Here is a 26,549-nt window from a genome sequence, read left to right on the forward strand (position 1 = left end):
TTTTATATCACCATCGGTCTACTCTAACCAAGCAACACAAATGATATTTCGTAATTATTTATAAAATTATGATAATTCTAACATATTTTAACATAGCGGACAATAGTGACAATATTTTAGCCAACTGGCAACATCGTACCGTCAAATATTTCGGATAGCCAGTTTTAGCGCCCGTGACTGCAACACCTGTTTCAATTTAGAGAAACTTTACAACCGGAGAGATCTTTATGTTAATTGGTTGAACCATATTCAAGTAGGACCCAATTTTGATATACCTAAGTTTTAAAGGTGTGTTGATTCACATAGGTTCAACTTCAGTTATAAATTTAATTTATGGTTACTACCTACGAGGGAATACAATGATATATAAAAATCCAGTCAATGATTTAACATCTTTATTATATAATTAAATTGCCATATGAATAAAAAGTAAAACAGGTCTTGTACATTTACAGCATATTGGTCACAAGTTCAGTTTATTGTTAAAAAGGAATTTTCATCAAATGATGCGATAAAACAGACTTTTCCATCTTCGGAAAGAAATGCTGGTTTTTCCTCTGGTAACGTTTCGTTAGTGTTGGTAACGATGTTTTCATTTAGGAACTGAATTTCGGTATTAAGCAAACTTACTTGTGCCGTAATTATTTATAAAATTATGATAATTCTAACATATTTTAACATAGCGAACAATAGTAACAATATTTTAACCAACTGGCAACATCGTACCGTCGAATATTTCGGATAGCCAGTTTTAGCGCCCGTGACTACAACACCTGTTTCAATTTAGAGAAACTTTACAACCCGAGAGATCGTTATGTTAATTGGTTGAACCATATTCAGGTAGGACCCAATTGTGATATACCTAAGTTTTAAAGGTGTGTTGATTTACATAGGTTCCACTTCAGTTATAAATTTAATTTATGGTTACTACCTACGAAGGAATACAATGATATATAAAAATCCAGTCAATGATTTAACATCTTTATTATATAATAAAATTGTCATATGAATAAAAAGTAAAACAGACTTGTGCATTTTCAGTGCATATTGGTCACAAGTTCAGTTTATTGTTAAAAAGGAATTTTCATCAAATGATGTGATAAAACAGACTTTTCCATCTTCGGAAAGAAATGCTGGTTTTTCCTCTGGTAACGTTTCGTTAGTATTGGTAACGATGTTTTCATTTAGGAACCGAATTTCGGTATTAAGCAAACTTACTTGGGCTTTATCGACCTACGATAAAAATTATGAGTCTTAAATATGCAATATTAAAATAGTCTGATCAATACTTCTTCTTGTTCTATTTCCTTGGTCTGGTCTGTAACTATGTCAATGCTTACTAATGTACCATCCGGCATCAGACCTTGGAACTTCTTTGAATCTGATGAAACTATGGGAATAGGTTGACCATCGGCTGTAGTAAAGCTAATCGGATTCCCTTCATTATCCAGTAGTTCCTGTATTTGTAGACTAGGAGCTTCAATCTTTAACTTAAAAAATAATGTTTGTGAAAATTTCGGCCACTTTGATAATTGATAGAGTCCTTACTTCAACTGTTTGATCCTTCTGAACAATTAAATTGGTATCATCAGAACGCAGAAGAGACATCGTGCCCACTTGCATTACAGGGCTGGTTTTATTAACACATATTTCGGATTTTAAATTTTCTTTGATATCATTTTTAATGTGATTTGTCGGATGAGTGCGACGATGTTTTGTAAAGTTAGAGGCATCAGCGAAAGCTCTACAAAAATGGGTTAATTAAAATTATGGTAAATGAAAATATAAACGTAATTACTTATCGCAAATATCACATTTGTAAGGTTTCTCCCCATAGTGTAACTTTTCATGTCTAGAACAAGCCCAGTTTTCTGAGAAGGCCCTGGAGCAAAATCTGCATTTGAATGGTCGAATATTTAAATGCCTCCTTATGTGTGTCATGTAAGTTTCTTTGTGAAGAAATTTCTTCTGACAATATTCGCAAGTAAATGGTTTTTCACCTAAAAGAAAGCGATATCAAGAAATTTATGATGTTAATTTTATAAACCACTTTAGGATGCACATATTTTTACCCGTGTGCCTTTTTCTGTGCAACTTCCACTGTGAAGAGGTCGTAAAACTTCGACCGCATATATCACAACAAAATGGTTTCTCGCCTGTGTGAATTCTCACATGTTCCATTAAATTTCCCTTTTGTGAAAATGATTTCTGACAAAAATCACATTGATATGGCTTGGAACCGTTATGCCATCTAAAAACAAAAAACTTTTTTGACACCGTAATTTAATTTGTTTAATCGTTACCTTAAGTGGATTGACAAAGAAGTTTTATGTCCAAAACTATGTCCGCAAATGGTACAAACGAATCTTTTCACGCCTGTGTGTACGATTTCGTGATTGATCAAGTTGCTTCGTGTTTTGAAAGTTTGATCATATTACATTTAAATGGCCTTTCATCCGAATGGACCAGCTGATGGCGTTGTAATAACTGTCGATGCCGAAAAGTTCGATGGCATTTATTACAAATAAACCTAAGACCGGAAGAAAAATTATCATAATATAAAAGTTCAATATACTAACATTACCTCTGATTGCCGTGTTCTGTATCTTTATGATACAGTAAACTGCTTGGATGGTTGAAAACCTTGTCGCATTTATCGCAGGAAATCTGATCGATTTTATCAATTACATTTTTATGAGAAACCATATGACATTTTAAACTGTATGCATAAGCAAATGTTCTACAAAATTTACTATACATAATAAAAAAAGAATTAAAAAATATTAACGAGGTTACCGATCACATAGTTCGCATTTAAAGGGTTTTTCTCCGTTATGTATCGCTTTCAGGTGAACCTCATAATTTTGTTTGCAAGAGAAGGACTTGTCGCATTTGGGGCATTTTACATTATCATCATCTGCTGAATTATCTTCTACTTTTTCTGGAATACTAGACAAAATATCTGCATTATCTTCTAGTTTTTCAGATTCTTGTAATATTAGAGATCCATTCTAAAACAGTGGTATATTGAAATGTTGAAAAAATATATACATAACAAATTAATACTAAGGATATGAATAGATGAACAGATAACATATACAGAATGTTCACTAAATCTTCAGACATACACAATTTCTTATATCCTGCATTAATGAAAATCCTGCATGTCCTGTTTCATTTTGGTGTTCCAAAATATCATCTTTCTTCTCATATTCCATTTTACAACATTCCCCTTGACAGACATATTTTATTTTATGATTTTTTTTATGCAACTCATACCGTCCTTTATGTAAAAAGCTCTTCTTACATATTTCACAAGTATATTTTACACCTTAAATAATTACCATTATGCATTGCTTGCTATATTTCTGTACCCAAGTATAAGTTTACCACTATTTGATTTTCTTTTTTGTCTATGTTTCCTAGTCCTGTTGTTCACATACACTGATTGTCCTAGGTCTTTGCCATCTGAAGTTATAACTTTTCCAATTTCTAATGGCTCCCTTTTAACATTATTAAAGATTTCTTCTGCATCTGAAGGCCCTACATCATCAGCATCCTCATCTAGTACACCTTCTTTCTTTAAAATATGATCTAGCTCTGCACCCTTGATTTAAATATTGTGTTGAATATATTAAATTATGATTAATTGTTAAATTGTAATACCTGTACTACACCTTGATACCTTACTGGAGCTCTAATTCTTCTCCTCTTTCTGCCATCATTATCTACTTGTTCATTATCATCTTTATTTTCTAACTCTTTTTTAATTTTACATGAAGAGGCTGAAATAGATATATACATAAAGAGATGCAGTAATTCTTATTAAGATATTTGTACCTATTTCATCAACAGTTTCATGGTTATTAATTTTTGGAGGTCTGCCCCTTTTTCGTTTTGGCTTAGTAAGTCCTTCAGCTTTCAATGCTAACTCATGATCGGATGAAAACAATGGGCCCTTACTGTAAACTAATAATTCATTAAGTCAATAATTAATGAGTTTACTTGTTAGTTTGTACAGAGTTGTAGATAGTCAACTTACTTTGAATTATATACTTTTCACCACTGTCATCTGTTTGTATAGTGTAAGTTTCTACGCTAGCATTAGGATTATGGTTTTGCAAAGCTTTTTCAAGTTTTTGCCTTTCTTTTTCCTCTCTATCAAATAAGTCTTGTTGATTCTTTAACAAAATTCTTAATTTCGCTTGTCCCTCTATTACTAAGTCCATAAAAAGCTTTGTAGCTTCAAGCTGAATGTGACACCCAGGACAAATAGTTTTTGGTAAGGGATCATCATTTTCAACCTAAAAGAAAATTCTGCAAAGATCCGTATTTTAATTTAAATTTCCCGCCGTGAATGAAAAATAATCTGCATCGGAAAATAGCTATACTGAGGTAATCAAATTCACTACTTAAAAGTCAGGTATCAAAACACACCTTAATAGGTAAATACCTATTCACTAAACTACACATATCTTCGGAATTTTCTGTTTGAGTAAATATATTAATTCCATTTACGTTTGCAGCACAACATAATCTGCAATAAGCAGATTCCGACAATAATTTTCCATCGTCCATCTTTACAGCTAGTACATTGACTTTTTTCCGAGTAACTCCATCGTTTTGTTGTCAGCCATGAGAAATACGCAAGTGTAATTCTGGTTGTATAAAGTTAGGATATATTAAAAAAAAGTTTAGGTTTTTGTTATTTATTTTAATGTAACCTATATTCTTAATAATTGCTTGATAATATATGTTGTATATGTTATAACATTAAACTAGTGATAAGCAATATAAAAATAGTACCTTTCCATTACAATATTAAATATAATTTAATAGAAATATTTTGAATAAATTTAATAAATAATATACCGGATCTGTAATGTTTTACAATATTTGTTGTTATTTTACACGTATAAGTATAATAATTTTAAATATAAGACAAATTTAAAGCTGTTTTATCGGTTGCCTAACCTTAATATAGAACGTCAATATTTCTCAGTTTTATTTTCCATAAAAATAGTTTTGTTAATATTTAACTATGAACTATAGGTCCATAATAATATCACGTTTTATATATTTAAATCTCAAATGACTTTTACTGCATGTGAGTGTGTCAGCGAAATTAATTATCCAGAGCAAATTATTTTTAATAAAATAAATTATTTATATCAAAAATGTTTTCACAAGCATGAATAAATAAATTAGCAAAGTACAGTTATAAAAATCCTTATCCTAGTGTACCAAATCAATGTATGTAAACATTTTCGTTTAACTATTTAGTTATCAATTGAAAACAATTAAGAATTGCTTTAGCGATACATTTGCTTGTTATGTGGAAGCCTTAAGAGTAGAACAATACATTTACGCGCGTTTATGAACTCCAAATACACCAGCATATAATCAGTTAAAGTTTGTCTTTTATATAGCAATGTTTAACAAGTAGTTTTGTGCGGTACATCTCTAATAGATCTCATAGAAGGTGGTAGTTTTTCGGTAGAACCTTATTAGTGCCCTCTCTTAGTTTTAATTGAAACGAACGTACGTATGTATACCAAGTGTACCCAATCATCACGATTAATTTACATTAAATTCATTTATTAACTGGTTAACCGATACCGTGATATTGGTTTACTTTGCATTTATTGCAATTAAAGTAAAACATTTTCGGTTATGTAAACCATGTTTTATAGAATCGAACACGTGTATTTTATTCGAATCATTTTAATTGATGTTATATATTTTAAGTAGTATTATTACATGTTTTTAATTACCAGCAACGAATGTATTTGTTGTATTCATTGTGTATAGTAAAGTATTTACTTTGTATAAAATGAAAATAATTTTCTATATATAAATCATTATTTTAAAATTTTTGTTCAACTTTTATTTAGCTAATTTTGAATATCGATAATAGTGTTATTCTCACTGATTATTTTTATATAAATTTAATAATAATTATATAAAAATATTTTTATTGCAAACGTAGGACGCATACCGCCCAATGCAAAACATAAATGGTAACAGTCAGGATTTTTATTGACAGAAAAATGTTCGAATTGCAACTGACCTTTTAATTGACTACTGATTTTCAAACATAGAAAATCGTCTGATCGTTTGATTAAAAAAAAAAAAAGAAAATGAATGGGATTCATGGTAATAATGAACTGAAAAACTAAATCTAGGAGAAATGTGCGCGGATATGGAAATGCAAAACTTAACACCAGAGTATACATTTGTATTTCCAGTGATTTTGCCATCTGGTAATTAAAATTTCTGCATTTTTTTTGTATATACGCTTTCAGAAAGCTTTCTTGATTGCTAATTGAAATGTATAATTCCGTAAATCTTTTAAAGCTTCAATAACTTGTAATGTAAAGCTTTAATAACCCTCTTGAGTTGTTCAGTTTAATTTTAATTAAACTTGCTCCATTTAAAATGAAATCTATAATAACCGCAAATCTTCAATAACCTTAAATATTGATGCTGTTAAAATACTAAAGCTTAAATACTTAAGTAATTAATTCTTAAAGGTTCCTTGAACCATATCCATACTCGCCTTTTGAATCACAGAAGTTAGATCAAATAATCATCATTTACTATAAACTATTACTAGTATAAGTTAGTTTCAAGAACCAAATATTAATTAATGAAATTTGCAATTATGTTTCTACATATTTGTAGCTAGCAAACTTACTTTATTATATACTTTTCTCCACTGTAATCTATTTATATAGTGTTGCACTAACATTAATATAATGTGTAATATTATGAATGAAACATCGAAATGATGTTCTTGAAATTTTAATACAGATATGATTTAATGAAGTTGAAAGATGAAAAGATGATTTTACTACATAGAATAGTTGTTTTATAGATTGAGCAGAATTTGTATTTTTATAAAGATATGTTACAATAACGTAATGTGTTACGTACAATATATAACACCGGCGATAAATAATTGATAACAATTTGTTGGTTCTTTATGCTCCATTAAACTTATCTGTACTAATACCATTTGAAAACAATTATGAAGGACCGATAAAAAAGGTACAAACAATGGTAATAAAATGTTATCAACTTTTTCGCCGATATTTATTTACATGCGACATTACATGTTTTAAGGGTCCTAATACGAATTCTGATGACTTAGTGGTCGAGCGACATTAAAAAAAACCTTGCAAGTTGCCGTAATGTTATTGAATCGATCGAAATATTGGGCAATTATAATAATTTGTTACCTGAACACGTATTTATTTAGCTATTCATTATCAACGGCGTATAATTTGGATTTTTTTTCACTTTGGCCATCGGGAGCACACATTAATCATACACAATTAATAGCATTCATCGTTTACTTCATATACGTTGGAACAAAAAATATCTGTTTGCTGTATATTATTAAAGAATATAAAAGAATTATAAAACTTAGTGACATCTTTTTGACATTGACATATGTATCAAATGTATGGTTATGTACATATTGTTTTAATACCAACTTATTAAATTAGATGTCTCTCAAAATTTTAGGTTATATGTTTTAGTAAATTTATTGTGTATAAAAATATATAACAAGAAACTTAATCTTGAAAAGTCTGAAGATTCATCTCTTTTTCATTCATTTCTCATTTCATCGTAGTTAAAAGAGATGAAATGCTGTTCGATGCAGAATATGTAACTAAACAGCTTGTAAAAATTGATTTGATTTAGTGCTAAAGCACATGTTGCCAAATATTTACAAAATTATTTGAAATATAGGTTATGAAAATTGTGTACATGTACATTTTAACGTCGTGATTGGCTGTTTAATTGGACGGGCTTCAATTAATAAGTATTATTATAGGATATGTGAATTTAAAATCATCTATTAGGAAAATAAAATTAATTTTTTCACTATTTATTATATTTCACTCTAATGAAAATTACGCTGAAACCCCTACAAATAATAATTAACAATAACTCAAATATTTAAGCTATATAGACCGTCTGTCACATTCTTTATAATCAAAAGCAATTAAATACATAACATTTGGTCATTTTTCAAGTCCTTTAATTACTGTATTTTTATTATAGAAATTTAACTTAGTTACAGGATGGACAGCAATCTTTTGAAATTATTTTTATTTTGATCTGTAATATTTCTGTCATTGGCTTTAAATAAAGCATCCCAGTATTTTTTATTAAACTAATAACTCATTTTTAATGAAAAAATTAATTGTGCCACGAATGAAAATTTGTAATTTAGGTTGATCATAATATAGTGAATGATTAAGGGGTTATTACAACAGTGGACCCCGAAATTAATACTTTTTGTGCACTCTCTATTTTACAGAAGTTATTGTTTACAATCTGGGGTAAAAAATTAACATTATTTTTTTAATTGTAATCGTAATGATTCTAATCGTAGAAACTCTAGATAATGCCATAGATATATAAGAGAGTCCACAATTAATTTTTTGTATATTTTAAAGTTTCCTTTTTGCTATCTAGAGTTTATCTGAACTGGACATACTGTTTAACAAGAGCTCCGAACCACGGTCCTCGGCATTAAGCCTACTGACTGGCGAGTGACCAACTAACCCAGCCTGGTTACTGGCGTGACTGGGATAATTTTCCTTGTCGGATATTTCACTCTTTCCTAAGGACAATCACAAATGTTAAACAATGACAAACATAAATTTACGACCATGTCCCAGCAGGATTTGAACCCGCGACTATCGCAACAGTAGGAGGACCGTCCAGTCGCCTTTACCACTGCGCCAACCAAGCCAGAACAATTTAAATTTGAAGTCAATCCGATTAAAAGGGAATGTTTTCGAAAGCTCTGTTGTTTTTCAAAGCATTTTGTAACACCTTAATATAATAATAGCCTACCATTCCAATTTTTTATAATCAAATCCAAATCTACTGAGTCTATTTTTTAACATTCAAGGATTAATGTAAATCTTTCTTGTTATGACTTCGAAAGATGAACTATTCTATAGGAAACTAATATTCCAAAATGATATTTTATTCTAATGAATGTTTTATTGAGTCTAATATGATTTAATTAAATGTTTTTATTACAAAATATATTTATAATAAATATCAGGAAAGTAATACGATTTCGATTGCTGGGTTATTCTTTAATGTTTTATAACTTAATATAACAATCTATTTTATTTATTATAAATATAAATAACCTAAAAAATATTAGTTAGAATAAAAGTACTCATATTATATAAATAGAGTCACTAATTATAATAACAACTGTGATACATTATTTCTATATAATTGTTATTTATTTTCAATTAACAACAATGCGCTCATAAATATAAACTGCCTAATTAAAAATACTATAGATTGTTGTTTACTACAACTTATTTTGTCTCGTACATAATCGATATGTTAGAACGATTAATCCCAATACGCTTAAACATAACGCTGCTAAAACAATGTAAAGGTACGTTTCGTCTTTAACAACGACAGTTCTGGTGTTTTTAAGTTTATCCCTGCTGATATACGGCTCGACTCTGAATACCAATCTCGATTCCCAGTCTTCCACTTCACCGGATGAATTCTTCGGAGTTTTTTCGTGAAAGATACTGGCGGAGCGCTTGGATCTTCCTTCTATCTTGTCATTACATCTAGTAGACTGCGGGAAAACAACGAATTGTTACAGTGCCATTTATATAACAGTGACAATGTGTCACTGTCATATAAAGGTTATTATGTGTAGTTAAATCATTTCATATCAAAATATAATTTACGTTAAAATTAAATATTTCTGTTATTATTAAAGATATTATTTAATATATCTTCTAACAGTTCATAACAAAAATAGTTATAGACGGATATATCTCGAAATAAATATGATAAATTTGAAACGGATGCATTGAAATATATGATATTTTTATATAAAATGATAGAAAGAGTTGTGTTGTCATTGACAATATCAAGTAGGTTATTTATATTTAGTAAATGATTTAAAATTATATTTTATAAAAGTGGCAGTGGAAATACATTTGACATTCCTTAAAATGTGTAACGTATAATAAAAATAATCGATTTAAAAGGTAGTGACTACTCCTGAATAGAGTGAAATGGAAAAATATGAAAAATTAGTATTATTTTCTAACATATTTACTAGAAATTAGTTTGATGTTGGTTTGGAAAAAATTAGACTTTAGAGAGATAAATATATATACTTTTAAACAAAAGAAATATCTCATCTACATTTTTTTTTACTAAAGTCTTATGTCACAAATGGAGATTTCACTATAAAACAGAGGATGAACTCACTGAATTACATTCAATATGTTCAGGAGTTCCACAAGGTAGTGTACTAGGTCTGATACTGTATCTTCTATAAACAGTTGACTTACCGACAATAAAAATCACCACTGTGGCAACATATGCAGATGACACAGCAATCAGCATTTCACGAAGATTCAATAATATTAAATAACTTCTAGACACACCTTGATAAGATACTACTGTGACTGGAAACCTGACATATTACAGCAAATGACACAAAGTCTACCCACGTAACATTCACTGTGTAGAAGAACATGCAATCCAGTGAATATCAATAATTGTTCTTAATAACTAATAAGCCTCTTTGGTGATATGGAATCCAACAATGGGGTACTACCAACAAGTTTAATATAGTCATCATTCAACGATTCCAAAACAAAGTACGAGAGTCACTATTTATATTTCAGGAAAAGGAAAAAAAAACGAATAGTTAAGCTGCGAATATATTTTTATTGTTTTTCAAAGTACTCGCCACGATGCTCGATACACTATTGCATACGCTTAAACCAATTTGCAAAGCATTTATTCGATTCCGAGCGAGGTATCTTCAAAACATGATTTTTAAATGCTTCAATAGCTTCTTCGGGCGATGAATATCATTGAACACGCAGTTTATTCTTCATGATTCAAAAAGAAGTTATTGGGTGCCAAATCAGGACTGTACGGCGGATGACCCATCAATTAGATGCTTTGAGTGCTCAAATAGTCTCTTGTATGAGCCGATGTGTGAAAGCTCACATTGTCATGATGAAGTGCAATGCGGCGTCTCTTGTTTGTTTTCCTTATTTCACCGAAGACTTGGCAAACAAGTGGTTGTGCACTAATCAGAATTTACTGTTCTACGATCCTCTAGAGACACCGTTGCAATATGGTCAGCTTTCCTGAAGAAACGGCCCACAATTTTCTTTGAAATGCTTCGTGCGCGAACAAATTTTGTTAGATTTGGTTCATCTTGGAACACCTATACAGTCGACTGCGGCTTACTTTTAAGCTTATACGAATATGATTGTATAAACGTCTTTTGAAGTACCGCGATTGAATTTCTTAAGCATTTCTTTGCGCCAATCGACACGAGCCTTTTTTTGAACGATTGTTAAATTGTGTGGGATTCAACGCGAACATAACTTTCGCATAGCTAAGTGTTCATGTAAAATCGCATATATGCTGGTGGAACTAATGCCTAGGGATGCATCGATCTCACAATAGGTGATATGACGATCTTGCTTAATCATTTCATACACAGCATCGATGTTTTCTGGCACAACAGCTGATTTTGGACGACCTTCACGAAACTCGTCGGACAGCGAACTACGACCACGATTGAATTCACTAAACCAGCGATACACGGTGGTTCTTGATGGAGCTTCATCGCCAAAAGTAAAATTAAGTTGATTGATGCACTCTTGTTGTGATAATCCACGTCAAAAATCGTAAAAAATCATCGCACGAAAATGTTCACGATTCAGTTCCATTTTTTGCCGAGACGAAACTTTCAAACTAAATATAAAATAAACAAATAGCGTCCGTGCGACAAAATGTTCTAAGTACGTATATCGTCAAAAATGTCGAACTTTACGATGGAACCATCAGATGGACTCACATGACAACAGTGTTGCCAATTCCCGAAATATAAATAGTGACTCTCGTATTAGGTGCTATTGTCCATGCTCCGTACTATGTCCCTAATAAAGTGATATAACGTGATATTCCTCTAGAACGCAAAAACGAGTGTAATTCAAAATGTTTTTGTTAAGTACTTTCAAACAGTGTTAGTTCACTCCAATGTGCTTGCTAATCAGTTAAATGTGCGACGTGATATTGAAGTGCGTAGACTAAAACATTTAAGACCATCCGATCTGATTATAGGCCATATATAGATTTTATAATAAGATTAAATAATTAAGATAACATTTTACATAGAAGACTACTTAATGAAGTAAGAAATATAAGAAATGTTTAATGCCTACTGGGCAGATTGTTGAACCACTAGATTTTGAAAAAAAAAACTATCAAAAGTGACTTACTTTAGAACAATCTTCAGGATGAATGCAACCTTGCATCTTCACAGAAACAACCATTTCGTCACCCTCGGGGGATTCTTGGAACAGAAATGCTCTAAAAAAGTATATAAGTTTCCCTGCGCGGAAATAAGACAAGATCTCACCTGAATTGAAGGTCTGTAGTCAAAGGACTGATTCTGTGAGGCTGATTCGGGCAAACGCTCTTCATTAAACTATTCCTGCAACCATTTTCGTTCACCAACAGTGCCGATTTTTGCGATTGCAGGCCGGTAATAACCACAGGACCAATATCGCTGTACTTCCAACCTTAAACCATAAACAAACAACATTAAAAACGTTGATAAACGTAGCTAGTTATTTTTCAATACCATCCCCGTCATTTACACTGGCTTTAAGTAGTAGATCTTCACCTAGATGAATAATAGCGTTGGATTGGACAGGCTGATCGAAAACATTGGTGCCTGGTCGTTTCCTGTATATGGTTATACGAGTTTTTAAATCATTTTGGGAGCCTCCAGATGCCACGACATCAGGGTTTGATCTTGCTCGAACACCCGCACTAATATATAAATTAAAACTGTTTATTATTTATCTAATAGTATTTAAATACGGTAAGAATCTAGATATATAGTGAGTTACAATATATAATGAATACGTAAGACATCGAGGAAGTTGTGATTCGTTCAAAAAATTACAGTATCATGATTTTTTTGACATTTGATACTAGTTAGATTTAGGTTAGGTTACGATAACATTATTTTGATTCTAGATCATTCTTTGATCTACTTAGTATAATAATGTTAATTTAGCGACAATTTCAACATCTTTTGTCATCAATCGGCAGCTTTTGCAAAAATATTAGCCCTGCTTATACACAAATGTTTGATAATAAACGATTGGACTTAAACAGCCTCATAACAATTATTAACCAGTTAGTAGAAGCAAAATACGTTTTTGCTATCATAAAAGTAAGGGTGCGCTTAATAACTTCCGCCCAACAAAAGAAGGTTGTAATATAACCTTCAAATCACCTTACTGAAGTACTCGCTTTGATTATAACTTAGGGCCTGACCGAGCAGTACTTGTTTGATGTTTGTACGATGTTTCCTAGCTAACGATGAACAATACTTAGATCAACATAGATTGTACTAATTTCTTTGAACAAAGCTTCAAAGGTATAATGAATCCTTAAAATTTCCTTACATAGATGTAAATTATTTGACACTGTATTTGGATAAGGACAAATTATTGGAAATAAAGGAGGGAATGCATTCATCAGCCACTATATGTCACTGAATAGTCCCTAAACGTTAATCCTAACTAAACGGATCGATTTTGATAAAAGTTTTTGTGTGTATATGTGAATTCGACCATGGTTTAGATTCACAACCGAACCCAGTATGTGGCGCTGCGATACGGTTTTAGGATTTTATCTTACTTTATCTTTTAATCGTTTCTCAATTATAACGACCTATCACATCAAAATCAGCAATTTGAAGTTATTGTGATCATCTTATAATATTTGTTTATTGTCTAAATAATTTTTTCCATCCAAATAAATATCCAGTCACTGTTGGGTTTAACGGACGAGTCATATAATAACTAACAGAAAAGAGTAAGATAAGAAAGACTAAGTTGTAATAGCCAAAAAAAGATATATACTAGAAATAACTAGATAATGAACAACAGAGGTATAAAAGAGGTCTGAGAATAAATAAGCAGAAATAAAAATAACGATAACAGGATATATTAACGAAGAGAAAACGAAAAATTGGAAAAAATTAGATGTAGGAAAGTTTGAATGTCTTGGAGTTTTAATAATAGTGTCAGGAAATGAAAACACAAAGACAGGGATAAGAGAAAGTTATAACAACAGGCGGAATCTTCCATCATAATGAGAAAGCGTTAACTGGTTAAACTAAAACATCTTAAAAAGGACCAAAGTAGGAATATGCAATGATCATCCATTTTGATGATATATGGGACAAAGTTAATGTCATTGAGTAAGAAAATATAGCGAGAACTATATTTGGATCAATAAAAGTTATAGAAAATGGATAATTGATAAGAGTGAATTTAAGATGGAAATAGATATATCAAAAAAAAATTGCAAGAGAAAAATTGCAAGTAACTAACAAAACGGATACACACAGGAAAACAAAGTTTGTAGCCTTTATAACAAAACTAGATACGTTTTAGTTAAAACTTATTTTTACTACTTTTGTGAATCGACTTTAGAGCTTGTAGATGACAACCATCAAAACATTCAAACACAATGAATGCTGTGTTTTCATTGTTTTATATGTAGGGTTTTCCATCTGGGATGGGTCTACATTGGCGGATGGGCAACCTATGACAGTTATTTCGTTTTGGGGGCCTGTCTAACCTGTTATTTATAATGTTATTCAATTGCTGATGTCCAATCCAAGTTCCACGTTGAATCTGATTGATTCAATTTTGACAGTCACGTCCAAATGATAAAACTTTTTACTATATCAATATGACAGTTACGACAAAAGCGATATCAATGCTTTTTTAAGTTGGCTTTCCAATTTTTAACTGGACTTGAGGCTGCACTTATACATAATCCAGCTGACTCAAAGAGTTAGGCAAATTGAAAACAATGCTTGTTATTCGCTGAGCTTAAGAGTGCTTAGAGGAAGACCTCAAATTTGATTAAAAAGTTAGCATTAGTGATGAGGCATATTTATAGAGAAATAGCTATGTTAGTTAACAAGCACAATTGTCATATATGGAAAGACGCCAAATTACATGAGGTTCACGGTGCATCTACAAAAAGATCTTGTTTGGCACGGCAAACACAAAGCTAACATTAATATAAGAGTTACGATTGCCAAATCCTCTATAACAGAAACCAACGCTAAGCTACGAAAGAAATGGCCGGGTTTATATATGGAAAACCTCAAAGAAAAAAGAAGCCTACAGATCCGGACTGCCTGCTTCCTACAAGCAAGCATGGGGAAGTTCCGTTATAATTTGGGCGGCAATATCCTAATATTCAGCTGGTTCTCTCATTCGCATCACCAATTACTGAACGAATGAATATCTCAATACCCTTAATGATGAATTTCTTAACATGACTATCATATTGCTACCAACCAGTACCATATTCCAAGATGATAATACGCCCATACATACAGTCAAAAAGGTTCAGTTTTGGTTTGAGGCGTATCAGAATATCATTGAATAGTTCTGAGGAGTTTTAAAGCACAAAGTTAGGAGAAGATTTCCATCTCTAAAATTACTGAAGTAATTGGTGGAGGTTTTGGTATAAGAATAGAACAACAAACCGTTAGAAACTATTTAGGCACTCTACGAATCTATTCTGTGAAGAATGACAGCTGTTTTAAAAATGAATGTCAGATATAATAAATGAATATTGTGTATATAACAAGTGTTCATATTATTTTGTCCATATTCTGTATTTTATACACAGTTTGTTTCATTTAATTTCAACATCAACCTGCACTTATTGAAAAACTCTATAGAAACTTATTTTTATTTAAAACTAATTTAAGTTTTATAAAATATCGTCACCCAATAAAACAGAGTTGAATATAAAAAAATCATCAAATTTACTTACAAAATCTTGTTGCTTCCTAACTTCACGTGACTGGTTTTACTGATCATCCGTTCCTGAGGAGTGCACATCAAGGTTACGAGCTTGTCTTCAGGCAATCTGAGTCCCCTGATGGCCGGTATTCGGATCATCGCGCACATATTACCGTTTCCTTTTTCCTCAGCAGCTTTCAACAAGTTTCTCGCACACCTCTTAACTCCACATTTAACGAGCGCCTCGAAACTGTTCATTTCCATTTTGTACTTGTTCCTGCCAATATGCTCGATACATTCCCCAGTGGCGTCTTCCACCACGGGGTATTGCTGACTGTAACCGTCCATCCTGAAAATCGCCCGGAATCTGGAACCGTGCACGCAAGACAGGTGGTCCATGCGAAACTGGGGTGGTAGGTATGATGAACTGGGCGGGTAAGGCGCGGTATCTGACGGTGACAGGGCGGGAACCACCACTGAATCGTCGTTCGATACCAGTGGAGGTAATGGTGGCGGAAATATGTCATTGTTGACAGGTGGAAGATATCCGGAAGTGGGAACCGGGGGTAGGTAATCATTAGATGGTGTCACAGGGGTAGGCTCGTCGGAGAAAATTGGTGGTATATATATAGGAGGTGAGGGAGACGGTTCGTCTAAGCTCACCGGTGGTGGATTCGGTGGATGAGGATAGGAATATCCACCGTAAAAGCTGGAGATATCGCCAAGGACGTATACGAAATTAAACACGAAAAAAATGTTGCGGAAAGGAAGAGCCATCTTGTACAAAAACTGTCGATAAATGAACTACTTCGGCCACTTCATTGTGCGATTGTTATATAGTTAGGAAGTGATTCGGTCGTGACTTAAGAACATGTAAAATATCACTTGTGTGATACAATGATGGGTTAGTTGAATTATTCTACGGGGTTTATTTGAAAAGTTGTTATAATCATTACTATGCAAGTGAAATAATTAAATGAAGAAATTTAAGAATTTACGCAGTCCTTCACAAAATGCATTCTGTATTTTACATATTCAGGATTGGGCAGTATTTGAATTACTTGTAATTAAAATACGTTATTGAAACATATAGTCCTTCCAATAAAACACACAATGTACGTCATCAAAATTTATAATGCAACGTTGCCGCGTCAAGTTGTCGTTAATTTTGACTCTGACAACAAAATATTAATGCAAATAAAATAATAAGAACAGAAATAACGTTATATAATGTAATTTATTTCAACATTATAGTACATCTAATGCATATTTATTGAAGGACTTAAACTACAATTAATTATATCTGCATTAATATATGACATCTGTATCGACCAGTACCAACACCGATCGAATTTTATAGACCGATCTGGTTACATGTTCGAACGCATCAGACTTCACTCTGTCTCTTTTTAACCAGAGTAGTGCTAATTAGTAAAATGAGAAGGAAAAATGCTCCGAATATAAAACGAATTTTACGCTTTTATAAGCTGAATTTGGCAAAATGTTCGACGATGTTGATGACGTGATTTAGTTACTTTAATGGCAGGACTATAAGTATATATTTGGCATTTGTAATTCAATTATCTCTCAAAAATGTAATTTGTAATTGATATTTTAAATAACTGACGCTAAGGTGTTTTGTAGTTAGTATTTCAAATATTTATTGCTTCAAAATACTTTTGAACATATATACTATACATTCAGCGATCTTAGTAATGACTGCTATCTGCAGAAAAAACGTTCAATAGTTTTCGCAAGTTGACAACACTGCAAATATCTTTCACTGCCACCTGAAACAAATGCAGCTATACTCTTGCTACCACGCTAGTTGCAAAATGTTGATTGCCAGAAAGTATTGCAGAAAGAACAGATGAGGAGGAAAAGAATAGAAAATTTGAGAATTCATGCCATAAAGACAAATAAGACAGACAAAAAACATGATATAATGAGTGACAGTAAAGTGAGTAGCATTACTAGCAAAGAAAATGACGATTTTATTGTTTTGCTGTGAGTAGTGTGATCAAATACAGACATCAAAAAAGCAGTTAAAGTGAGACAGCTTTCTAAACGATAAAAGCAAAAAGCTTACCATAGATAGCGCTCAAGGGCTATCCAAATATAAAAAATATATTCATACAATATAATAATAAGTTTGCGCTCATCAGGGCCTATAGAAAAAAGATTGTTTTCTCACCAGATTTTAGTCATTCCTCAATAAGAGGCTGTTTATCTGGAAACAAATTTAAAAAACAGCTATTAGTTCTATTCTATTTACTTACTCTACTGTAACTAAGTAACTGTAGAACGTTTTATCTTTGCTTTCAAAATAATATTCAGTCACTTCTTCACTTGAGCGAAACCTTTTTCCCTAAACTATATTTTTCAGCTCAACTAAGATCCAATAGTTGACAATGGTTTTCATCAACCTGTAACAAATTATCTTGGCTTTTTGACACGTGACGTTTGATAGTTAGGTTAGGTTTAGGTGGCGTTATCTATATACCAGGTCTGGAACTTATTGGGCGATTATGATTTACTTTTTTATATTTTCTTTGCCTTGACAGAACCTTTTACTTTATAAGTCATATAATTTTTTTTGATGACAGTAGTATATTTTGTTATACAATAATCCTAGACAGAAGATATACAATATATTGGTGCAGTAGCTTTTGAGAAATAGTGCTGACCAACACAAAAATCAATTTTAAAAAAGTCATTTTCATTTTCTTGGCTTGTTTTATTTGACAACATTTTTATACTTTTTTGAACCCAATGTGTAATATTGCAAATGTAAATTGTCAATGTAAAAGGAAATAATAAAAATCTAAATAAAAATACTCTACTCCATTTTATTTAATTAATTTTATACGGTTCATCTATTACACAAACAATTTAAATTAATTAAAAGAAAGGTGTTGTTAAAATAACAAAGCCATATTACTTTTCTTGATTGAATGACATTAAATTATATGTTTATACCCAATGTAAAAGAAAATAATCTAAAAAGTAAATTTGAAAATTTTTATGCTGATAACAAATATCGGTTAAAGATTATTCTATTTTATTTAATTGACTTGGTAGGATTTTTAAAATAAAAATAAATGTTTATTATTATATAGGACATTTTATGTTACGACGCCAAATACAAGCACATCTGTTAAACAACAAATTAAAGTTATTTAAAAGACAGTTATTGCTAAATTAGTAACGCTCGTTTCCATATTAGAAATGAACAATAGGTATAGCGAAGGTTCAACTGTATTGGGATACTACGGACTATTTTATAAACTGAATATTAGAATAAGAACACTTTGATGCTTGTATTATATTTAGCAAAATCGTATTACAATATTTTTTTATCTCAGCCATATCAATATTTCTCATAATATATCTGGTGCAAATCTTATGAAACGTATTATTACATAATTATAATTAAATAACTAAAAAACCTCATAACATCTTACAACTTAAATATAGTAATTAATAATTTTAATGGCGGGTTTTTTGTGCGCGTTTTTTTAATGAAAATTAATAATAAATATTTTAAAACAAAATTACAACGATATCATGAATGACAAAAATGATTAACATAACATTTTCAGTTAAAATGAGCAAATCATTTAAAATTTAAAAAAATCCATGATACAAGTTTAGTAACGAATTTGAAATTAACTATTTTAAAATGTTTCCAACTTGTTGAATATTCTTTCTTAAAATAAACACGGAAATTTAAATAAATCACTAAGAAATATCAACATAATATGTTCATATGAACATGCAAAATATTATATTAATTATAATATTTATTACAATCAATATTTCTGTTATATATTTTTATAAATACCTAAGTTTTCGAATATATGTGTTTATGATTAGTTTTATATAATCCATAATATATGAGTTAATCAGATATAATATATTTTTAATGTTTAATTTGGTATTAACTATTAAAGTATCTCCAATTTAGTGATTGTGTTTTATAACATAAACATCTAAATTTAAATAAATCATTCAAATATATGTACAAACTTACATGTTAATATCAACAAAAATTTGATTTATATTCTAATATAAAGAGTAAAATTAATTATAACATTCAAAAGTCAAATATTTTTAGATTCTTACAAAGGCCGAATTGTTTCTAAATTATATGACGTCACATTTTCATTTCGGACAGCATAGTCATGGAAAAAATAGATTTTGAAATGCCCACGTATTTGGAATGTTGTTGTACCCATCGATAGCCGATTTTTTCGTATTGTTTTAAAATGAAATTGATACTTGTTCTATTATATTTTTTATTGGGTTAGTTGGTTACTTTCCAAACATTCGTTAAAATGCGCTGTTATTTTGTAGAATTGGGAATGACAAAAGCAAACAAAAGTGATTTCTACCGATGATGGATTCTCTGCACGTTGGACTGCACGAATTACCCAGAAGACTGTCGCATACGAGACCCAGGAGGAAATTAAGTATCCCGGTTGTCTTTCCACAAGGAGTAACAGGTATGTATTTTATACAGTGACTATCACTTTTGTGAATATTAGGATGATGTAACCAATTCACACATAACGTACCCTCTGATATACTATACAGATGACATATCTGCTATGATTTCGAAAATTCTAACCTTAAAATGATCTTATCAATTTTTTATGATATTTCAAACGACATTGACTTATAAAGTCCCAAAAATAATGCAAGTTTTAAGTTCTTGTTAGAGTTATATAATTTTATTGAAGTATAAAGTACATACAAGAATGATTTGTATAGGATAAGGTTATGTATAAGGAAACAAGAATCATAATTTTACATTCATATCTTGCATAAATGTGGCTGAATATCGTTAATGCAACATTGAAAGTCTTTTAATTACAGGTGTTCCACATCAGTATCATCCAATATAACACTTTTCAATTGGTGAAAAGTCCCCGGCCTACCATAGTACATTTTTTGGCAAAATTAGATTTTTTATTCAACATAATTTCCTTCAAGGGTGATTATAGCGACCCTCCAACTTCTCAATACCATTTTTGTGGTACGATTTGTCCTTTGTGTCAAAATAAGCCTCAGTTTCGGCGATCACCTCTTCATTCGATGAACATTTTTTCCCAGCGAGCATTCTTTAGAGATCTGAGAACAGGAAATAGTCGCTGGGGGCAGATCTGGAGAATACGGTGGATGAGGAAGCAATTCGAAGCCCAATTCATGGATTTTTGCCATCGTTTTCACTGACTTGTGACCCGGTGCATTGTCTTGGGAAGCAGCATTTTCTTTTTCTTCAAATGCGGCCGTTTCCGGCGATTTCATTTCAAACGGTCCAATAACGCTATCTAATAGTCGCTATTGATGGTCCTTCCTTTTTCAAGGTAGTCAATGAAAATTATTCCATACGCATCCGAAAATACAGACGCCATAACCTTGCCAGCCGACTGTTGGATCGGTAACAACCTTTTTTGGGCGTCCACTGCGTTCACCGCCTTCGATGCTCATTTCACCACGTCTAAACTTAGCATACCAATCGTTGATCCTTGATCCTTGAATCCTCGGCATCAAGCCAAGTTTTTGCTTCAACTGTATTTTTTCCCTTCAAAAAGCATTATTATCAACACGTGAAATTCCTCTTTAAACCATTTTTTTCACAATAACAAAAATTGCTTCACTCAAAATGCTATTCACAAACTAACGATACAACAACTGCACAACGCAACAAATTTATACACACATCTTTTGAGGGTTAGGGCTAACTAAAAAACTAATATGGATAAAAACAAATATGGATTTAATTCTAGTAGCGCCATCTATGTGTCAGGCCGGGGACTGTTCAATTGACCTGTTAGCCAAAAATATCAAGCCTTCAGCCTAAGTTCCTTACCAAATCATGATATGCCGTGGATGCTTTTATTTTTCAACAATAACACTTGTGGCTAACTAATAAAACAACCCTTAAGCAAAATTCAACCTTAATCAACAAGATACTTTCCTTCAAGAGTAATAAATTTTGTCCAGATTATTTTTTAATGACGTTTTTAACAGAACGATTTGTCTTTATCTTCAAAATAGCTTTCAATTTCGACAATAATTTCTCCATTTGGGCCATTCATTTGAGCATTCTTTTCATGTGTAAAATTCACATTTTTACTAATTTTAAACTGTCAAGTGTCCATCTATGAGCCGAACACTTGCAATTATTTATTATTATTATTTTTAAAAAACTAAAAAAACTTGTTGATAGAAAAATATGGTTCAAACAAAAAAATTTATAATATCATAATTATTGGCATTTTATACACACAGATAAATATTGCTTATGGTGGTTATTGTAGAGGCTAGTTGAAGAAACTAAAACTATATAAAATACTTAAATGATAGTAAATTGATAGTATGATAGTAATGATAGTATAAATATATTTTATAACGTTATTTTTGATTCATTATTTTATTTACATTAGTATTTTGTTGTCAGAGTCGAAATGAAGGAAAACTTAAATTTGGTGCGGCAACGTTGCACTATAAATATTGATAACGTGCATTGGCTGTTTTATTGGAAGGACTACATACTTTAGAATTCATAATTAACACGCAAAATTAATTACTTTGATGCACGTGCCGAATTTCATTATTTATTAACTGCATACTGACCAATAAATAAGATGTCGGGTAGCGTTTTGGTACGAATTTAAATCTTAGAATAGAAAAAGTGTTCCTTTCACATTTCAATCAGATTCATTTCAATTTTAATTCAAGAAAAAATATATTTTAAAGACATAGTAAATATATTAGAATGTTATAGAATTATTTTTCAGAATTAGTCGAAGTTCCTCCAATTGGAGAGTTAATAGCTATATTAAACAATATTATTGGTTTTTCAAAGAGATCCAATGATTTTATAACGTACAATATTTGATCACATGTTGTGAGGTAAAAGACAAAGTATGTAATAAGATCTATCTATAAACATAGAGTAATATAAGGGATCAGATGGGGTTATATAGGCTATTCGAGTAATTTGATTGGGCAATTTAAATCTACATTATAGGCACCTGTAGACAAAAATATTTGGCTATGAAGACATTTGATTGGTTCTTTGATAAAGTTTGCCACGCTGGTGCGGCATGTGACAGCTAGAGACGTCGCGTTTAATTGAGCAATAAAATTTAAATATAAAAAATATAATTTATGAAATAAATTTATTAATTTAACGAATGAAATAAATATCTATAATAATAATGAATAATAATAATGAAATAATATAACAAAGCACTTTGGAACAAGTCAAAATTACTTCTTCAGTCTTTTCCCTTTTCTATATTTGTTTAGTGCCATTAATTTAATATTTTAGAGATCTATTATGGGTTTACCCAAAAGTATATAGTACGCCTTATTATTTGTAATATTATATCTGGAAAATCATGTAGTGTACAATTAAAAGATTTTAAATTTACACTTTTTCAAGATATTTGACAAAAATATATTATATTATCGTCGTGGCAATATCGCGGGATAAAATAAGAGTTTAAAATAAAGAAACCTATTAACAGTATAATAAAACAATTTTCTGGGGCTTAAGATATTGCCTTGACTCTTTTATCCTTCATTTCTGATTGATTCTGCATTTCTTTACTATCTCTGCATCCGGGTACACAACACTTCCTGGATCGATAATTCACTTTACTTTACTACCGACTTATATATACTAATGAACTAATAATTTAATCTCTAAACCCACTATTCTTTATGTCAGCCATTCTGAAAATGGCGCTCAAAATAAATAAATAACAAACGTACCATAGAAACGAAATGAGTTAATCAGATCCCGTTGCGGCTTATAGCATAACGATTAAAGCAAGTAATAAGTTAGCGACATCTAGATGTTGGACGTCGCCAAACATTTCCCCAAAATTTCCTATAAAGTTAAATCTCTATTTCTCTATGTCTATAAACACCTAAATATAATAGAAAAGAATGTCTTCTATTCCACCCTCCTAATGCACTATACACTGCTTTTTCTTTTTACTGTTTATAACGAAGCATATCATATGACCTCTCTGAGCAGCATCTCCTGTCATAATTAATTAATTTAATTAATTTCATCTTACATTAGATATACTTAGTACAATCTAAATTTACAAATTAAATTATTAATACCTTTCTCTTCTACTTATATCAATACACAAGCAAGGCGAATACTGTATAAATACATCAGTATGTATTTTCCAATAATATCATATTAAATGAAGATCAAGCTAAGAAGAAAAAGAATAATAACCAAGAAGTTCAACGATGTGGTAAAGGTATGTAGAAGCATGAGAGAAAAGTCATTGCCAGGAATTCTAAATATGTATAATAGAACATAACTAAGTTCTGTTCTTTAAGAATATTTTAAATACTCAATTCATAGCAATAAAATGTATTTGTAATACTAACAAAATTACTTAACAGGCCTCAGAGGTTAGCTCTAAGGAAACCTATAGAGGTAAATCGTTTTATAATATTGGGAAATATATCACATATTCAGCCGATTTGTTGTATAGAAACTTTAGATTTTATAATCAAATCATCTTTAGTTCATCATATTGTTGATATATTCCAGGTGGAGATCCTCAAGCTGCTTTCCGAAGGCGATTTAGTAACGTAGGTGATGTCGTTTCAAGAAAATTATCGACAACGATCGGATGGAGATATACTAATGGTTGTTGACATTTCTAAGCCGTTAAAATAAATACAATGACCCTTTAATTTTAGCTGCACCTCCTGAGGAAATAGTTGCTGTTGGTCGAGCATTATGCACGTTATATATCAGGACCAGACTGAAGAAAGCAGGGTTATTCAACAAGAAGCTCGGCTTAACAAGAGTAAGAAGTGCCGTAGGATCGCTAGAAGGGTGTAGTAATATAGTTCGAGAAGTTTTTCCAGGTAGTAATAAAAAACAAATATTTATTTCCCTTAAATTAAAATAAAATATACAATTAACTTAAATATATTTTTTAGGATTGGCTTTTGCTTGCCAAGAGTTAGAAAGAATGCATCCGAAATTATATACGAGGATATTCAGGCATACAGGTCCACCACCTAATGATGGTACTGCCGGTTTACTCCTCGCCATCGGACATCACATGCTCAGAACTGACGCTACCTGGGGAAAAGTAATACATAACGATTCACACATGATAAACAGTTTATATTGTTTCCATATTTTAAGATAGTGGCCATTTACAGTGTTGCGGGTGGACTAGCTGTTGACAATGTTAGGCAAGGCCATAGTGAACAACTTCATGTTATATTAGAAGATATGACGGAACTATTAGAAGATCGTATTGCTTATTGGGTTAACACTAATGGAGGGTGGGTAGGTACTTCAAAATATACATACTAACTAATAATAAACATATTTCTAAAATTTTGTTTCAGACTAGTCTGAGTTCACACTGTAGGCAACAAAATCAAGAAGTATCAGTAACCGAATACATTACTCTTTTTGGTTTAGTTATAGTAATCCTATTGGTGGTCTATTTCATAGTTCGATTTTGTATACGATTTGGCGGCTAATGTACATAAAAGAATCTCAATCTTAAACTTAATCAATAAGTATTTCTTTATTCCTATGTACTTAGTTAAAGTAGAACATATTTACCCAATTTTGTTATTTAAATATTTTATACTTTTACGCATGTATTTATAACTTTTGTGATTATTGACAAAAATAAGACTTTTATTATATATGAACCAATATTTAATTAAAAGACCATTCACCAAAATATCATGAAATATTATAATTGGCACAAAAAATATCTTTATGATTTCTTTTAAATTAGAGTTTGGATTTTGTACTACAACTAATATAACATAACCTGCATAATTATGATAAAAACATTTTAAATTAAATTAATTTCAAAGCAGATTAATACTTACATATATTTTTCTGTAAAATTAAACAATAATATTACATATTACTATAATAAAAATTGTCTTCACAAAATGTTCTGTGAATCGGCAACATGATTTGTTTGATTATAGTTCTGTTTATTATAGTTTTGTTACATTGCCATGAATAAATAAAAGTTCCCTCGCCAAACTATTGAGAAATCAATTATTAAAAAACATGATGCTGCCTACCGAAATGTACTTATTGAAAATGTTTAAATCGCTATTTATAACAATAACTTAGCAAGTTTGTTACTTTCTAAAACAATTAAAAAATAAGAATAAAGAAACGTAGAGTTTCAACAATGCTTCTTGTTACACGAGAAACTTATAATTGAGGTACATCAAGGTAAAAAATGTATAATAAGAACAATATTTATAGAAATATTATGTTCAATTTTGAATCCAGTGTATTATATTTAAAGATCTATTAATATAATTGACCTTCACCAAAACAACAAGAAAATTGAAACATGCATTAAAAAGTTAATAATAATTTGAATAATATTTTCCACAAACAGAAAAAAGATATAGGAAGAAAAATATGTATACCAGCGTTATGTCTATTCGCAGACTCGCCCTGTCCGTGTTGTATACCTGGACAAGTTCCGAGAACGCATATATGTCTTTGTTTTATTTTTTATGCGACTCCTATATAGCCTTGAAGCTAATTCCTTAAGCTAAAAATATTTTGTTATTGGTTTTAGAGTTGTTCGGGAATAAAAACGAGATGTG

At 30.9% G+C, this 26,549-nt stretch overlaps 3 protein-coding genes across 5 annotated transcripts; 1 reads left to right on the forward strand and 2 right to left on the reverse strand.

Annotated features, from left to right (window-relative positions):
- Positions 1-968: 968 nt before the first annotated feature.
- On the reverse strand, positions 969-4,605 carry LOC143202756 (uncharacterized). The gene is given in 14 exon segments (XM_083059061.1): positions 969-1,233; positions 1,290-1,490; positions 1,549-1,744; positions 1,799-2,000; positions 2,073-2,251; positions 2,304-2,433; positions 2,436-2,740; positions 2,797-3,011; positions 3,129-3,331; positions 3,391-3,607; positions 3,667-3,785; positions 3,841-3,969; positions 4,043-4,304; positions 4,438-4,605. Coding segments are annotated over 14 exon segments (2,673 nt in total). The 5' UTR covers positions 4,579-4,605; the 3' UTR covers positions 969-1,059.
- Positions 4,606-5,401: 796 nt separating this feature from the next.
- On the forward strand, positions 5,402-25,965 carry Buffy (BCL2 family apoptosis regulator buffy). 2 transcript variants are annotated; one of them, XM_076414550.1, is made up of 7 exons: positions 5,402-5,541; positions 20,247-20,395; positions 24,484-24,582; positions 24,636-24,806; positions 24,882-25,036; positions 25,093-25,239; positions 25,302-25,965. In XM_076414550.1, the coding sequence occupies exons 2-7, from the start codon at positions 20,287-20,289 to the stop codon at positions 25,437-25,439; spliced, it is 819 nt and encodes a 272-aa protein (XP_076270665.1). In that variant the 5' UTR covers positions 5,402-5,541; positions 20,247-20,286; the 3' UTR covers positions 25,440-25,965. The 2 variants fall into 2 exon arrangements, with proteins under 2 accessions (XP_076270665.1, XP_076270666.1); XM_076414551.1 differs by having other exon boundaries at positions 5,406-5,545.
- Positions 9,111-25,910, reverse strand: LOC143202763 (uncharacterized). 2 transcript variants are annotated; one of them, XM_076414548.1, is made up of 7 exons: positions 25,803-25,910; positions 17,980-18,120; positions 15,922-17,680; positions 12,686-12,876; positions 12,461-12,623; positions 12,321-12,411; positions 9,111-9,634 (listed from the first exon to the last, which is right to left on the reverse strand). In XM_076414548.1, exons 3-7 carry the CDS (start codon positions 16,665-16,667, stop codon positions 9,353-9,355), a joined length of 1,473 nt encoding a protein of 490 aa, XP_076270663.1. In that variant the 5' UTR covers positions 16,668-17,680; positions 17,980-18,120; positions 25,803-25,910; the 3' UTR covers positions 9,111-9,352. The 2 variants fall into 2 exon arrangements, with proteins under 2 accessions (XP_076270663.1, XP_076270662.1); XM_076414547.1 differs by having other exon boundaries at positions 15,922-18,316; positions 25,803-25,907.
- Positions 25,966-26,549: the final 584 nt, after the last annotated feature.

The sequence above is a fragment of the Rhynchophorus ferrugineus genome, unplaced genomic scaffold, assembly GCF_030347505.1.
Source record: "Rhynchophorus ferrugineus isolate W39M unplaced genomic scaffold, kcgeb_rfMv2 rfM9, whole genome shotgun sequence".
In the NCBI taxonomy this organism is placed as follows: domain Eukaryota; kingdom Metazoa; phylum Arthropoda; class Insecta; order Coleoptera; family Curculionidae; genus Rhynchophorus; species Rhynchophorus ferrugineus.